This window comes from Haliotis rufescens, unplaced genomic scaffold (assembly GCF_023055435.1).
Source record: "Haliotis rufescens isolate VD_foot unplaced genomic scaffold, xgHalRufe1.0.p SCAF_6, whole genome shotgun sequence".
NCBI lineage: Eukaryota > Metazoa > Mollusca > Gastropoda > Lepetellida > Haliotidae > Haliotis > Haliotis rufescens.
In genome coordinates this window covers 16,209,929-16,228,072 of record NW_025964334.1, presented here as the reverse complement: position 1 = coordinate 16,228,072, position 18,144 = coordinate 16,209,929, and the positions used below count along the sequence as shown (strand labels likewise).

Below are 18,144 nucleotides of genomic sequence, written 5' to 3'. Positions count from 1 at the left end.
GCATTACCTGGATGATTTCTTGTTGGCCGGTGAACCTGCCGTTGCCAAATGCAGTTACATGTTGGATTCAGCAATTGCGTTGCTTCAGGAATTAGGTGTACAAAACTGTTGGCCCGACAACATCGTTGACATTTCTTGGCCTCACAATCGACACTGTAGCCATGGAAGTGAGAGTACTGGCCGACAAAGTCACAGATGTTGTGCAGGTAATGCAAACCTTGCTATCATCGGGTAAGGGCAAGGTACATGTTTGCGAGATTCAATCACTCGCAGGTTAGTTGCAGTTTCTAACCCGTGCGATTTCAGCAGGGCGGGCCTTCAGCAGGCGACACACACGATCCAGGGGCGCACTCCAGGCCACATCACAGAGTCAGGCTAACGCGAGGTATGAAGGAAGATCTATAGGTATGGCTAAAATTCCTTCGTTATCATAATGGCGTGTCAGTATTTCAGCATAATGAGGGGGCACGGGTGGCCCAGTCGTCTTAGGCGCCGCGATTCGCTGTGCAGAGTTGCGTCCCTTGGGCACGCCAGAAACCTATGATTGTGGGTTCGAATTCCGATTCGCCCCGATTATGTTTCTAGGTTTGTCAGCACCATACCCGTGCTCGTAGGTTTCACCGAAGTGGTAAACGTCTGAGACCTGCATCACTTCAGGCTTTCCTCCACCATTAAGCTGACATGCCGTGATATAACTGGAATACTGTCAAAAGTGGCGTTAAACCCAACTCACTCACTTACTCAGCATAATGAATGGTTGACCTCGGAACAACTGGAACTGTATACAGATGCAGCTAGTACATGCGGCTTTAAAATTTGGAGTATATTTCAAAGGAAGATGGGCAAATGGTGCATGGCCGCTGCAATGGGTAATCGCTGGTCTTACCAAAGACATGACATACCTAGAGCTATTTCCAGTCATGGTAGCACTTCGCTTGTGGGGAACCAAGTTCTTCAACAACATGATTGTGCTTTTTTGTGATAATCAGCAGTTTTTGTGATAATCAGGCAGTAGTCTACATCGTAAACAAACAGTCTGCAAAGAATCCAAAGTTATGGTCACTGGTCCGTCTCATAGTAAGTACTTGTCTAAATCACAACATTCTTCTTTGTGCCAAGTATGTTAGTGCTCATGCCAATGTCATCGCTGACGCTCTTTCGAGGTTTCAAAAGGACCGGTTCAGAGAAGCAGCCCCGACGGCAGAGACGCAGGGAACACCCGTCCCGCAGGACGTTCTGAATATTTAGTACAGGAAACTAGCAGATTGGTGGGTTTGTCCTTGTCGGACAACACATGGCGAACCTACAACACAGCCTTGCAGTCCTTCGTTCAGTTCAGATTATCAAACATGGCAAGTTCCACTAGACCATCTGCTCTTCTTCGTGGCTGCGTTGTCATTAGAGGGTATATCACAACGGACTCTGTTCTCATACATATCGGCGCTAGGTATGTGGCACAAACTGCAAGATATGCCAGATCCTACAAAACCTTTCCTATTGAGGAAAGCACTGTAAGGTACACGTAAATCAAACATTAAGCAGGACTGCCGTCGTCCTATCACTGCGCACTTGTTAGGCAAAATACTTCAGGTAATTCACCTTGTATGTTACTCAACATATCAGGTTAAGCTTTTTAAAGCAGCCTTTACTTTAACACACAGGTGACTATGCTTGTCGTATAAGGTGACAAACGGGATCGGGTGGACAGGCTCGCTGACTTGGTTGATGCATGTCATTGATCCCAATTGTGTGGATCGATGCTCATGATATCAATCACTGGATTGTCTGGTCCAGACTCGATTATTTACATACCGCCGTCATATAGCTGGAATATTGCTGAGTGCGGCGTTTAACAACAAACCAAACCAAACCAAAACCAAAAAACTTTAACATACTTCGGTGTCTTCCGGGTAGGCCAGTGCAGATATTGCAGATACACTGTACCTCCGGTAGAGCGCTGCTAATCAACGACATAACACTTTCAGATCTAACAAACCGACTTCAGGTACGCCTCAGGTACTCAAAAACAGACCAAGCAGGAGAGGCACATCATTTTTTAATAAAAGCGGCACCTACTTCCCCTCTATCTCCTGTTGCAGCTATGGCCGGTTACTTATCCTCACGGACTTCACGCTTCCCATACTTATTTGTTCATTTTGATGGAAATCAGTTAACTAGATTTCAGTTTCAGGCTGTGCTAACAAAATCTGTCTCACTCTTAGGTATTCATCACCAGAAGTATACTTCTCATTCATTTAGACTTGGCGCCGCAACTACAGCAGCCATGAACAGTGTGGATGCAGACACCATAAAACAAGACGGCCGCTGGTCTTCAAACGGTTTCACTAATTATGTTAGATAAAAGGTAGGCCACCATTTCCGATTTCTGGCTTGTTTACACAATTTCAGGTGCCATCGGCGACAGCTATCTGGCCAGAACGAGCGCCACCTGTCAGCCCTACTGTCTGGTGTTGGTCCATAACGTTGGAAAGTCCAGGTCAAGAGGGGGATGGACTTGGAAGAAATTCAGACCGGCGCTGCAATATCTCCCCGTCGCCGGAAGCCCTCCCAAGTACCTTCTTATTCACCTCGGCTCCAACGACTTGGGTAAGATAAAAGGCCATATGCTCTGTGGGGACATCTACGAAGATCTGCTCTATGCAAGACTGGTACTGCCTGACACCACCCTAATCTGGTCCTGGATGCTGCCGTGGCGCTGAGGACGTAACTTAAAGAAGCTAGAGCTATCCAGAAAAAAACCTAAACCGGCGCGTTGGGAAACGCGTCGCGGAACTACAGGGTGAGAGTTGTGCGACATGACCACGTGGACCCAAGGGTACCAGGGCATTACACGGCACCACTTCATGCTTAACATTTTTTTCAGTTTTCAGGTGTTCTTAGACTTCGGTAGGATCAGGGGAGAGGTACACACTACATCAGAATCATTTGATAACATTAACTTCTTTGCCATATAGTTTATTTCATTTCATTCATTAGATTTTTGTTTCCTTGTTTTTTTCTCAGTTTGATTTGGGTAAGGTGTGGATGGCGTAGCACCTTTGGTGCTCGGTGGCAAGGTTCGGGCGGGCGCTGGACCGATAAGGTCTCGTTCGTATGCTCGGTTGCCTGCTTCCACTGTCGGAGCACATTCCAGCCCTCATGTTTCCGTTAGTGGACACAAATGCACATAGCTCGTCTGCTGTACAGTAGAGAGCACATGGTTTTCGCTGCGGCTGCAGGGTGTTATCTCCCTTTGCTCGGTCTAGCGCCCGTCTCCGCCTTCCACACCTGGCCTTTTCATAGTCCATAACAGGTCGGCCGATAACAGTATTCCAGTTATGTCACGGCGTGTCAGCTTGATGTGGGAGGAAGGCCCGAAGTGCCCGAAGTGCTCAGCTTGAGGTTTCAGATGTTAAATGCAGTGCAGCCCATTGCATCGCTGGGTTGTTTGATCCATAATCGCAATGACCGCTATCATATGGCCTGAATATTGCGGAGTGTGGCGTTAAAGAACAAACAAACAAATGCAGTAATGAGAAACTGTGCTGCCCAGACGATAGAGTACGTGTTAAGATACATTAATATTCATATCGTAAAGCTGGTGATGAGCAAAGATCTCAGTACCCATGTTTGATCATAAAGGAAGAATGACTCGTCGTGGATGGATATCAATTTTATTCAACATTTGAATGAAAAGTAAAGAATCAAGGCAACAAAAGTAGATAAGTTTGTTCAATATATTAAGAGGATGGGGAAATACTTGGTTAAGGGCAAGGGAATTGTCTCCATTACTTCCGAATTAACACCGAGTGGTGATTTTTTCCTTCAACGTTAAGCACTGATTGCTCGGACATAAAAAAAAAAAAAAGGCCCGAAGTGACCGAAGTGCTCAGCTTGAGGTTTCAGATGTTAAATGCAGTGCAGCCCATTGCATCGCTGGGTTGTTTGATCCATAATCGCAATGACCGCTATCATATGGCCTGAATATTGCGGAGTGTGGCGTTAAAGAACAAACAAACAAATGCAGTAATGAGAAACTGTGCTGCCCAGACGATAGAGTACGTGTTAAGATACATTAATATTCATATCGTAAAGCTGGTGATGAGCAAAGATCTCAGTACCCATGTTTGATCATAAAGGAAGAATGACTCGTCGTGGATGGATATCAATTTTATTCAACATTTGAATGAAAAGTAAAGAATCAAGGCAACAAAAGTAGATAAGTTTGTTCAATATATTAAGAGGATGGGGAAATATTTGGTTAAGGGCAAGGGAATTGTCTCCATTACTTCCGAATTAACACCGAGTGGTGATTTTTTCCTTCAACGTTAAGCACTGATTGCTCGGACATATTGGTAACAGCATTAAACCTTACCTCACTAACACACTCACTCTTTCAATTTCTCAAAGCAATTGTTTGTTGTCAACTCAAATTTACAGGTGCAGATGATGTTTTTGAAAGTTTAAGAGTACAGTAAAAAAGATCAAACATGAACCTCATTGGGGTGGTGAGTTGAAATAATATAACTAACATATCCTCAAAATGAACACACCCGTGAAGATCCGGGGTAGACTAGATCTTCAGTAACACATCTTCATATAGCTGGAATATTGCTAAGTAAGGCGTTAAACAACAAACCAACCAACCATCAAAATGAACATTATGAAATTTGACGGCACTCACATGTCGACAGAAGACATTACAACAAGTACAAGATTAAACACCGCATTCAGCAATATTCCAGCTATATGACGGCGGTCTGTAAATAATAGAATATGGACCCGACAATCCAGTGATTAATATCATGCGCATCGATCCACGCAATTGGGATCGATGACATGCATCAACCAAGTCAGTGAGTCTGACCACCCGATCCCGTTAGTCGCCTCTTACGACAAGCATGGTCGTAAAAGGACAAGCATGGTCGCCTTTTACGGCAAGCATGGGTTGCTGAAGTACAAGAAGATACGGTTCTGTATAGACTGTCAACCATAAAAAAAATGTATGCCCATTGTTTTGTTGAAAATTTTAAATGCTGATAAAAATGTTAATAATCTAGTGGCTGTAAATGAGTGAAGTTGTGCGCCGGCTTAAACACTATGCATGCAATAATTGGGTGAGTTGGTTAAGATTTATTGTCACATCGGTAATATTTCAGCCATATCACGCGTGACTAAATCAAGTTATACAGAATACAGCATAAATATAGCCTATAAAACCAGTCGACAAAGGACAGTAAAAGAACAAGAAAGAAGAGAGCAAAGCTCACATACCCCCGTTATCCCCGCTGGTCAACAACAAATAGTACAGTAAACTACGGTTATAACGAACTCAAAGGGACTACTAATTTTAGTTCGTTATAACCGTAGTTCGTTATAAGCATATATACAGCATACCTACAGCATATAGTCTGGACTAAAAAGTAAGTTCGTTATATCCGTTAGTTCGTTATAAGCGTGTTCGTTATAACCGTAGTTTACTGTAAATAGTTTGTAATTAATGAAATATTACATATTTCTAACTGATTTTAACTCCTATGTTTAAAAACTAAGATTGAGTTCCAGTGATAATTGCGCCCCCCCCCCCCCCCCCCCCCAATGTTACCAGTGTTCACTACGAGGAAGGTGATCACCAAAAACACCTTTGAATAAAAAAATAATTAAAGAGTTACATAAGAAGAATTATCATTAGGACCAAACATTGTTGATATAAAAACACATAAAAACTGGAACAATATCATATAAGAAAGTACTCATTGTGGTAAATGTGTGTAGCAAGCTTGATGAAGCTAGGATGCATAGTTAAAAAGATATGGGCCGTACAAAACACCCACCCTAAAAGTTTAAGTTTCTTAATGTGTCCATGGAAACGGCAAAAATTAAAAAAAGTCCCCAGAAACGGCAAAAATTAAAAAAATCAGAATCTTCAAACCAGCAAAAGGCACAAGTACTCATTGTGGTAAATGTGTGTAGAAAGTTTGGTGAAGCTAGGGTGCATGATTAAAAGATATGGGCCGTACAAAACATCCACCCTAAAAGTTTAAGTTTCTTAATGTGTCCATGGAAACGGCAAAAATTAAAAAATTCAGAATCTTCAAACCAGCAAAAGGCACAAGTACTCATTGTAGTAAATGTGTGTAGAAAGATTGGTGAAGCTAGGGTGCATGGTTAAAAAGATATGGGCCGTACAAAGTACAAAACACCCACCCTAAAAGTTTAAGTTTCTAATGTTTCCATGGAAACGGCAAAAATTTAAAAAATCAGAATCTTCAAACTAGCAAAAGGCACAAGTACTCATTGTAATAAATGTGTGTAGCAGGTTTGGTGAAGCTAGTGTGCATGGTTAAAAAGTTATGGGCCGTACAAAACACCCCCCCTAAAAGTTTAAGTTTCTAATGTTTCCATGGAAACGGCAAAAATTAAAAAAATCAGAATCTTCAAACTAGCAAAAGGCACAAGTACTCATTGCGGTTAATGTGTGGAGAAAGTTTGGTGAAGCTAGGGTGCATGGTACATTATAAGCATTGGCTCGAGATCACCACAACAATAGGAAGGGGAAAACCAACAATGGCATTAGTGATGGGAATTGAACTCGAATCTACTGCACAGCCACTTAAGTTTGTTTGTGTGTTAAAGCCATATTCCAGCTATATGACGGCGGTCTGTAAATAATCGAGTCAAGACAATCCAGAAATTGACATCATGAGCATCAATCCACGCAGTTGGGATACGATGACATGCATCAACCAATTAAGTCAGCGAGACAGCCTGACCCACTCGATCCGTTAACTTCTGATAATGTAGAGCTTTGTAAGGGCATCCTTCTTGATCTACCTGAAATCTGACCAACCTCAAATCACGAACTTGCAAAAGCAATATTTTTTTCGCATCGCCGTGACTGTTCTCTTTGTACACAAAATATATATATACATGCTACAAGTGACCTCTCCTACATGCTACAAGTGACCTCTCCTTTCCGACTTTTAAGCACAATTACGAATTACCTGGTGATATATGGTGCTACTGCCAGCCGAGCTCGCTGGTACATCATACCAAGCTGTTTTGCTCAAGTAGCAAGTCTTTGACTGATGCGCATAGTCCGCGGTAATACAAGTAAAACCCGATTCCGCCTGGCACAGACTGATACACGCGTCAATTGTTTGAATGGAGGAGACGATCTTGTCGTTGTAACCATTCAGGACTTTGTCGTGAAAGATGGTGAAGCCTGATCCATATCCAGATCCGCCGCAATCTGAAATGTGAAGAAAATCATTTCATGTGAGTGAGGCATGAATTAAGTCGTTATTAAAGAGGTCATTGTAATTGGAACATAGCCGACACATTAGAATCAGGGGGCTCTTACTGTTGGACTTGCTTCTTGTACGTCATCGTGCTCAATTAGCGTGAATATCTGCTCTTTCTAACAAATATTACAACAGTTTGAATGTATCTGAGCCAGGCAAAACAACACCTTTTGGGAGCAATTACAATCAGTTTGAATCAGTTCATATACTGCGACCCGTGAAGGTCCGGGCTTGAATAGGTCCTCAGCAACCCATTCTTGCCGTGAAAGGCGACTCGTCGTGCAGGGGGCGACTAACGGGATCGGGATCGGGTGGTCAGGCTCGCTGACTTGGTTGATGCAAGTCATCGTCTCCCAATTGCGTTGATCGATGATCATGTCAATCACTGGATTCTCTGGTCCAGAATCGATTATTTACAGACCGCCGTTATCTAAGCTGCGTGCGGCGTTAAACGACAAACAAACAATCAAAGTTCATAAGTGGATTCTTGAGACAATGATATGGCTTGGATTTGCTTTGTTCTAAAATCCCCACTGAGTTGCTTTCTTAGTTTCTTATCAGACCCGTGAAGATCCGGGGTAGAATAGGTCTTCATGCAGCAACCCATACTTGCCGTAAAAGGCGATTATGCTTGTCGTAAGAGGCGACTAACGGGATCGGGTGGTCAGGCTCGCTGATTTGGTTGATGCATGTCATCGGTCCCAATTGCGTGGATCAATGCTTATGATGTTATTCACTGGATTGTCTTGTTCAGACTAGATTATTTACAGACCGCCGTCATATAGCTGGAATATTGCTGAGTGCGGCGTGTTAAACAACAAGCAAACAAATCTTATCAGTCACATTTCTTGTCCCTTATTTGCTTTAAAATCTTACCCTGGACACAGCTGCTGTCGAGCTTGACGTACATTATGCTACACACACAATAACCGTTGTTGCAGACCACGTTCGTCCCAGAACAAGAGGAGCTGCACGTGCCAAAGTTAGGATAGTCTATATAACAGAAAAGACATTCATTTGAACAGACAGTATTAAAGTTACCATGATCAAATAAATAAACAAGAAAACAACGTTATCACATTCCCCCTAATGAGGCACATTAGAAATTTGTTTGATCATAGAGTTGTAAACATAAACTATAAAAAACAGTCCCATGAAGCCTTAAGAAGAGAGGATTGTCTGGTCCATATTCGATTTTTTACAGACCGCCGTTATATAGCTGGAATATTGCTCAGTGCGGCGTTAAACAACAAACAAACAAAAAATTGCGTGGATCGATGGTATAAATCACTGGGTTGTCTGGTCTAGACTCGATTTATTTACAGACCGCCGTCATATAGCTGATTGGTTTGTTGTTTAAAGCCGCACTCAGAAATATTCAAGCTATAAGACGGCAGTCTGTAAATAATCTAGTCTGGACCAGAAAATCCAGTGAAAAATATCATGAGCATCGATCCACGCAATTGGGATCGATGACATGCATCAGCCAAGTCAGCGAGCCTGACCACCCGATCCCGTTACAGTCGCCTTTTCCGACAAGCATAGTCACCTTTTACGGCAAGCATGGTTTGCTGAAGACCTATTCTATCCCTGAATCTTTACGGGGCCCGGAATTGGAATACGATGACATGCATCAACCAAGTCAGCGATCCTGACCACCCGATCCCGTTAATCGCTTCTCACGACAAGCATAGTCGCCTTTTACGGCAAGAATGGTTGGTTTGTTTGTCGTTTAACGCCGCACTCAGTAATATTCCAGCTATATGACGGCGGTCTGTAAATGAACAAGACTGGACCAGACAATCCAGTGATTGATATGAGCATTGATCCACGCAATTGGGATCGATGACATGCATCAACCAAGTCAGAGATCCAGACCACCCGATCCCGTTAATCGCTTCTCACGACAAGCATAGTCGCCTTTTACGGCAAGAATGGGTTGTGCAGACCTATTATGTGATACTTACACGGACATTGGGGCAAACCACAGTTGACGTCACCTGTTTCCGAGAGGCTTTCTGTGCAGCTTGCCCCTCCTTTATCTGGAGACGGGTTCGTGCATGTTCGAGTCCGGCTTTTCGTTATGGTGTGCGAGGTCCCACATGTCTGAGGGCAAGCTGGTCCAGTCCACTGGCCCCAGGTACTGACACCACCGTCAACTGAAGTCAATTTAAAAATTAATTTTGAGACGTCAATGATTTCTTTATCATTAGTCAAATGAATTGACTCAAATATATGATTAAACAATTTATTTTTTATTTTGAATTGATTTGCAAAATTACCTCTCTCTACGTAGGTTTCCCTTGAAGAAATTAACGAAAATTTTGGATTGGACCATGAAAAGGGGCCGTCATGTATTTGCAAATTACAAATGGTTAAAAGATTGTCTCGAAAAACGAAATAGTCATTTTAATGAATGTTCTCAAGGCTACAAGCAGACTACTCAGGATATCAGTTAAAAACCACAAAAGCAGGAATGAAACTGAAGATATTCTTCAGATTCTTTAGATTGTGGAATTTTTTATCAATTCTTGATATATGAAAGACATCAGTACACATTGAAACAATCTGTGTCGTTCCGGTGTCCTAGCCACTTCGAAGAGCCGTACCGATATCAGCATTATCATTCTTTTGTTTCCATAACATTTCCGCTTACGTTTGTAGTGGGTTGCGGTTATCTCTTGTGGCTACAGTTTGATAGATTACTCTGGTTGGTTAGTTTGTTGTTTAACGCCGCACTCAGCAATATTCCTGCTATATGACGGCGGTCTGTAAATAATCGAGTCTGGACCAGACACTCCCGTGATTAATATCATGAGCACGGTTCCACGCAATTGGGATCGATGACATGCATCAACCATCCCGTTAGTCGCCTTTTACGGTAAGCATGGGTTGCTGAAGACCTATTCTACCCCGGAATCTTCATGGGTCAGATTACTCTGGCCTTGCTTGTACACAGCAGACGTAATTCCAAATTATCATGTCGTTTTTATTTGTTTCAACAAAATCTATAAATGCACTATGAGTCATGGTTTGTTACAACACAAGCCACCGTCGCATGGCAGGAGTACTGCTGTGCGGCGTCAGGCAATATAAAGACTTACTTCTTGAGCAAATTGTGTGAATGGCGGGAGCTGGCAGTAGGGCCAGGCATGCTTACCATTTTCGCGAACATGGTAAGCAAGGCCCTACTGCCATCGCCTGATTAATGTTAAATGTTTGTTGTTTAACGCCGCACTCAGCAATACTCCAGCTATATGACGGCGGTCTGTGTAAATTATCGGGTCTGGACCAGACAATGCAGTGATTGACATCATGACAATCGATCCACGCAACTGGGATACGATTGCCGGTGGTCCATTCATATAATTTTCACAGCTCAATGTATTTTGCCCTGTATGTCTAATGGAATCTGTTTCTGCAAATAATCTGGACTGGTTATTTTCTGGTATTGACAATTAATATTCTTATGTCAGATATATGACAGTTGCAAGTGTAATTTAAGAGTGTTTCTATTACCTGGTGCACAAGTTGAATACATGTTGAATCCTGATTCACTGGCATACGTCATTGCTGCTGGTGTTGTGAGAGGCACAGTATGTGCCACACATTCTTCACTGGCCTCCTTGTATCCAAAGGACTTTATCACACTGAAGAGGGAGCAGCGCGCTGCACATTCGGCACGACTAGTAATATCAGTCTTTGTCCACAGAACACCCTCACTAACTCTCTTGTTCTGGAAATCTGACAATGGCTTTACCTCGCATAGACTACAAACAGAGGCAGAACTTTCAACAAGCCAAAAACCTCCAAAAGTTATCAAAATCAGTCGTAAAGGCATGATTAAAAACTGTCTCCTTCTTCCCACTTGGCAACATGCACTATGCGTGGTGTTCGGGGTTGAACAGCTTAAATCGATATACCTTTTCAATATTAAGATAAGTGATGTAGTGCAACTGTCACTAACTGCGACTACAGAGACAACAAGCACTTAAGGTATTTGTCATGGAAGTATATCTACTCGGCAACCAAAGTTCCTGTGACTTTGAATAAGATTTAATGCAAAGTTATGTTTTTTGCCAAATCTGAAACAATTTCGTTTTGCAACAGATAAAAGACTCCTGTAAGTGTTCAAATGGTTTAATTTGCCATTTTGACTTCAGAAAATTTGTGATTTCATAAAAAAAACATGAACATGCCAAAATGTCAATTTACAAATCAATAGCGTGTGTGTCAGACTCTGGCTGCGATGCAAGCAACATATCTTCGTCTCATGGAAAGGACCAGGCGTCGCCCAAAGTCCTGTGGATATCTGTCCATATCTGCTGGAGCATGTTTCGAAGTTCCTTGAATGTCTGTGGAACACGTGGGTGACGTCAAAGGCGCCGATCCATCTCATCCAACATGTGCTCGATTGGTGAGAGATCAGGGAAGCGAGCCGACCAGGGGATGACATTCACGTTGTTTTGTTGAAGAGAATCCTGAACAAGCCGAGCAATGTGAGGCCGGGCGTTGTCATGTTGAAATGTAATGTCTGGACCATGACGACGCAAAAACGGTAAAACAACAGGGACGATGATCTTGTCGCGGTAGCGCTGTCCATTGAGATTTCCCTCTACCAGTATCAAACGGGTCCTCTGTCTTGCTGTAATCCCACCCCATACCATAACGCTGCCGCCCCCGAACCGTTCTTCTTCCATGACACAATGATTGACGTAACGCTCACCTCGACGTCGGTACACTCGAATCCGTCCATCGCTGTGGCTGAGGTGAAAACGAAAATCGTCAGTGAATAGAACTTGTCCTCACTGCATAGACGCTGTCTGCACCACTGTGGACGTGCTTGACAATGGTTTTCTGTCAAAATGGGACGTCTGCCGGGTCTTCTGGCGACAATCCCTGCACATCTGAGGCGGCGAGGTACGGTTTGTGAAGATATTCGTCGAAGGCCAGGGATGCTTCTTGCAGTCACTGTTGCTGGCTAGAATCGATTTCGTAGGTGTGTTGTTCGAATCCAGTTTGGTCGATTATTGGTTACGTGTGGCCTGCCACTCTGAGTGTGGTCTCTGACTGCATTCGTCTGTTGCAAACGTTGCCATAAAAACCAAATGGTGTTTCTGTGGACGTAAAAATTGTCTTGCAACATCACGTTGACTCATCCTGCTTCAACCATACCAATGGCTCGCAGACGCTCATTTTCGGACAGGCGTGGCATTTTGTAATGTTGAATAATTGCGTAATTTTGTTGTTGTTCTGAGTGGTTGTTGTCAGCACGATGCTAAACAATGAATGTGGAATTCCGTTAACGCACATGTTTTTATACCCATTCTTGAGGAGTGAAATGCATGGGGCTTTTGCATGGAATGCATGCTTTTCTGTAGCATTTGCGTTTTTGTGACTTGATTCAATACATGTACTACAATATTGAAAACCAAACTTAACTTGTTTGAAAAGCACACTAAAATATTGGTGTCACAGGAACTTTCGTTGTTGAGTATATATATAATGCTCTTTCTACTGGCTGATGAGACATCGTCTTTTGCTGGTCACCAAGTCACGTTAGCATAACAGCATAACAAGGTAACTGAAAAGCCGATGCTGCTCTTGACGAAACGTTATCTACGTTGGTTGGTTTGTTGTTTAACGCCGCACTCGGGAATATTCCAGCTATATGACGGCGGTCTGTAAATAATCGAGTCTTGACCAGACAATCCAGTGATCAATGTCATGAGCATCGATCCACGCAATTGGGATCGATGACATGCATCAACCAAGTCAGCGAGCCTGACCACCCGATCCCGTTAGTCGCCTTTTACGTCTCCAAAATGAAGTCACTGGCCTTGGTGGTGTGGGGTGATGTGACTGGAACAGAATCAAACATATCAGTAATGTTCACATCATGTATTTGCTGGTGAAACACATGATTAATTTGTTATTCAATGAACTTCTTCCTGTGTAAGGGGAAGTTCTTACAATCATCTATGTTTGAATCATAAACCTCTCGCGTCACATTTAAGGTATCGGGGCTCATGTTTAGCCACACGAATGGCGACAATTGAGGCTGTGTTTGTAGGACATGGTCCTGGGACAGTACAGGGTAATGTGCCAACACCTGGTTATTGTCAAAAAATGTTATGAGATCATAACCAGCGGGGACATGTATAGGAGCAGAAGTTGGCTCATTTAGCCAGTTGCAAATGGTGGTGTATGAGCCAGATGGGGATGATTAAGACATTAACTGACATACATTTTTGCTGCCAGTACAGAGATAGGTGAAAACATTTGTCATGAAGGAAAGGGGAGCAACAACTGACAAACAACAGCATAACAGTAACTTTTCAACACAAAGTATCATAGACAATATCTTTTTGTTACAATCACCTTCCTGAAGGTTGCTTAATCCCCTAAGGAATGCAATAATTATGGGGTTTCTGTCATTCAGCCATTTTTGGCCGTCATAGTTATTGAAATCGTCAAGAGATAAACATTTGGTGGCACGTGCTTCCTTTTGCATTGCATCATGTTGACAATTGCCTAAAGCTGATGCTATAGCTGCTAGTTCGTTCTGAGTACATTTGCCGATGTGTATGTCGTCGATGATAGATGTGACACTTTGTTAAATGTTCCTTGAGAATAGAATCACGGCAATAATCAGCACAGGCAATGCAGAGCAGATTTTGTTTTTCGGTCAACAAATGTTTGTCTATTAATTTGTTCACGATGCATTTGGGTATTTTTTTCCAAGACAGTTTGAGTACCTTAAACTCCTTTCCATGTGCAAATTCACTGTGCTTCTTGCACCCGCATTCCATGTAGCTGAGTTAAGTGGGAATGATTATTCCCGATTCCTTTTATATGGTCTCAATTAATTGTGTATTTCTTGCAACCAGTCAATGACTGCAAATTTCATGACGCCTCATTTTAATATTTCGTTTTGGCATTGTTTCATATTTTCAAGTCGTGCATAACTAAGCTTATGTCAATATCCACCGCCCATACATTCCTCAAATCAATTTATGTGCATGTATATTTTTCGGGTGTTTTTACGTATATGTCGCTTCCGTTCATGCGCAGTTGCAACCCAATGGCGGCATGTCGAGTCGGTGTAGTGTGCCTCGGCTTTCATAACTTCATTTTGGTAGGTTTGATGTCTTTATGGCTGTCTAAAAGTCTTTGAGCATGGGAGAAGAAAGGGAAGTCAGGGATGCCATGTTATGTTATCAACACAAAGCTTGGAACAGGTAAATTTTATTTTTGTTTTACATTTAATGACCAATAAAATTCTCTCATACAGTTTTCCTCATCCTGTTTTCGATCAGATATTTCAGCGTCATGCCTTTCTTATTGTTCATGTCACGATGATATCATATGTTTTAATAATGTCTTATGTTGGCAATGTTGTCTTGTTTCTTCAACAAAAGGTAAGTAAGTATAGTAAGCTTTTTTTCCATGATGCTTCAACATGGGAAAAGGGTGAGACATTGGACGCTTGTGACAGTTGTCCTTGTGTCTAGGTGGCCGGGGGTGAAATTTAAGTCAGTATTGCTCCCAGTCCGATCGGGTGCGCGGAAGCTTTGACCGATTTAAAAAAGTATTGATTTAACTTTGAATTTTTACTGCCAACTATATGAACAGGCCCACATCACTCCCTCATTCCTAAAAAAAATATTAGATACATTCGTATAATTATATTGTGGTTAATATTTATTTACAGCTATGATCGATAGCGTCGGGGGACCAGACAGGATGAATAATCTCCTTTCAACATTAAATATCAAACCCATCAACCAGAGAAGTTTAAAAAGCATGGAACGGACGACTGGAGGCTATGTTGAAGCTGTTGCCAAAGAGTCGACTCAACAGGCTGCAAATGATTCATTTAGAAGGGAGAGGGAGTAAGTTCTATACAATGTCATAACAATGTTTGTTTATGAAACCAGTCATTTGTGTTCAAACCAATTGTTAATAACACAATGATACAATAGACATGGTGGATACTCTGAATCAAATGAATTCATTGTTTAATGACGACTGCTTGTGTAGATATTGTGGAAATCGTCAAATATATAAGCAAAGAATATCATCTTGTATTGGCGTCGGATATTCAAACAAGAGTTTGCCACTAACGTGGCTATATCCCCCGCCCCTGTTGCAGAATTTATGACATAACAAGTATTTGTCACAGAGTGACGAAATATCCCCCGCCTGTACACCATAGTACCAAATATGAAGACAATCCAGCGATTAGTTCTTGAGATATTGTGGCAACACCGTTTTCCAACTCCAAAAACAGATTTGCCTGCTGTGACCTTGAAAATGGGGTCAAGGTCACCAAATCTGACAGGTGTATGCGGTGTCTGTATATACACTATAGTTCCAAATATGAAGACAATCCAGCGATTAGTTCTTGAGATATCGCGGCAACACCGTTTTCTAACTCCAAAAGCAGATTTGCCTGCTGTGACCTTGACAATGGGGTCAAGGTCACCAAAACCGACTGGTGTCTGCGGTGTCTGTATATACACCATAGTTCCAAATATGAAGACAATCCAGTGTTTAGTTCTTGAGATATCGCGGCAACACCGTTTTCCAACTCCAAAAGCAGATTTGCCTGCTGTGACCTTTAAAATGGGATCAAGGTCACCAAAACCGACTGGTGTCTGCGGAGTCTGTATATACACCATAGTTCCAAATATGAAGACAATCCAGTGTTTAGTTCTTGAGATATCGCGGCAACACCGTTTTCCAACTCTAAAAGCAGATTTGTCTGCTGTGACCTTGAAAATGGGATCAAGGTCACCAAAACCGACTGGTGTCTGCGGAGTCTGTATATACACCATAGTTCCAAATATGAAGACAATCCAGTGTTTAGTTCTTGAGATATCGCGGCAACACCGTTTTCCAACTCTAAAAGCAGATTTGTCTGCTGTGACCTTGAAAATGGGATCAAGGTCACCAAAACCGACTGGAGTCTGTATATACACCATAGTTCCAAATATGAAGACAATCCAGTGTTTAGTTCTTGAGATATCGCGGCAACAAACAGGTGGGACGTACGGACGTACGGACGTACGTACGGACGGTCGTGAATACTATATCCCCCGCTTCGCGCTTTCGCGCGGCGGGGGATAATTAAATCTAAACAAACCCAAACCTTTTTTAACCGAGGTGGAACTTGTCATGGAAATTGTAAAAAAAGAAGGTTTGGAACCTAAGTCCATCTTGCTGCCATGGAAACGTAAAAAAAATAAATAAATTCTAAATAGCAAAAGGCACCAGTTCAGCATGTACCTGACAAACCTGCAAAGTTTGATGAAAAAATATTGAACGGTTTATGAGTTATGCTCCGGAAACGAAAACGTGACGGACGGACGGAGCCCGTTTCTATATCCCCCGCCAACTTTGAATTTGGAATTCCGCTTTCACTTTGTTGCTTCTGGTCTGACTTTAACCCATCAGGTTTAATTCTTTGGTACAGAGACATTGCAGAAGAGGAGAGTCAACAAGCTGCGGAGATCATCGGGGAGGTGACAGAAGATTTAGAAGTTTGTCCTCTACCAGACGCACCTCCTGAAATTAGGTTTGTTCTTTTCTATTTATTTTTAGTATGCACATGTAAAGCTTGTGTTGAATAGTGGGAGATATGTTCTGATGGAAATAAGATTATTTTGAAAATATTCCATTGTACAATGTATATGCAACTATTGTATATCATTTATAAAGAACAAGACACTTTTCCATAGGTTCAATATTTCTGTGGGACATTGAAGATCAATCCATCAGATGGGACTGCAGAATAAGTGGTTCCATGAGAGAAATTGTTTTAGCACATAAAAGAACCTATATTAATTCGGGTTGGTTCATTGCATTGGTAAAATGTGTTTGCAGCTTAAAGTTACTCAGTTAAATTCCTCCACCAAAGAAGTTAAACAATAACTGATCTGGAAGAAACATTTTGACAATACATGGAAACAATTTGGAATTCACTTTTATTTATTCAGATTATTGGTGTCATCCTATTCCTCTACTGTACCAGTAGTTGATGCTGGTTCTGATGATGAAAGTTGACATTCTGAGCAGACTCCTCAAGCATCTAAAATCGAAAGTCCACCAGTCTCATCTTCAAACAGGTGAGAATTTTGAAAAAATTCAAACACAAACAATAGTTTTATTTGATAAAGTCACTGTATCTGCATTGTCTCAGCCCAGCCAGCTGTATATAGCCATTGACTTTGACTGCAGGTTAACCTGCGATGATGCACTGGTGTAACATCCGGGGGGGGGGGGACCTTATCCCATAGCACCAAGGAAACCGGGTATAATCACAGACCTTATAGCAGCTTTAGCTATGAAAGGATTTAACTTTTAAAATGTACTTGCTGTATTTTATTCATATACTGATGGAAAAAAATAAGGGATCGCAGTGTGTTTGGTCAATGAGTCCGAATGTTATTTTTTTGTGGCCGTTTTTCGGAAGTACATGGTCAACATCTCCAAAACGCAGGGTATCACCTATAGAAAGACATGTAGTGCACGTGTTTCAGTAGTTTTTCATGGCACAATGGGGTATTCTACTGTAAGACCGATCTCATTGACATCAACTGCGTGAAACATGCCAAGACAGTACATGGGTTTGAAGGAGAAATGGCAGGCAATCGGGATGGTGAGGTCAGGCCAGTCACTGCGAGAAGTTGCAAGACACTTTCATAAGTCCATCAGTGTCCTCTCACGGCTGTGGAACCCTCTGCAGGCAGACCGGCGATGTTGTCACTAGACGTGGGCGACCAAAGAAAACTACAGCTCGTCAAGATCGTTAGATTCGGCTGATTTGTTTGAGGGA

At 42.2% G+C, this 18,144-nt stretch overlaps 1 protein-coding gene and 1 long non-coding RNA gene across 2 annotated transcripts in view; both read right to left on the bottom strand.

Annotated features, from left to right (window-relative positions):
* The window catches only part of LOC125371722 (coadhesin-like), a 37,569-nt gene extending 26,136 nt beyond the window's left edge, over nt 1-11,433 (bottom strand). Inside the window, exon 1 of the mRNA XM_048385696.1 lies at nt 10,824-11,433. Coding sequence (XP_048241653.1) covers nt 10,824-11,145 — 322 coding nt within the window. The 5' untranslated portion in view covers nt 11,146-11,433. The remainder of the gene's footprint in view (nt 1-10,823) is intronic.
* On the bottom strand, nt 6,412-10,097 carry LOC124140574. The gene is made up of 3 exons (XR_007218707.1): nt 9,272-10,097; nt 8,181-8,297; nt 6,412-7,252 (listed from the first exon to the last, which is right to left on the bottom strand). It is a non-coding gene; the product is annotated as an uncharacterized LOC124140574 (long non-coding RNA).
* Nucleotides 11,434-18,144: the final 6,711 nt, after the last annotated feature.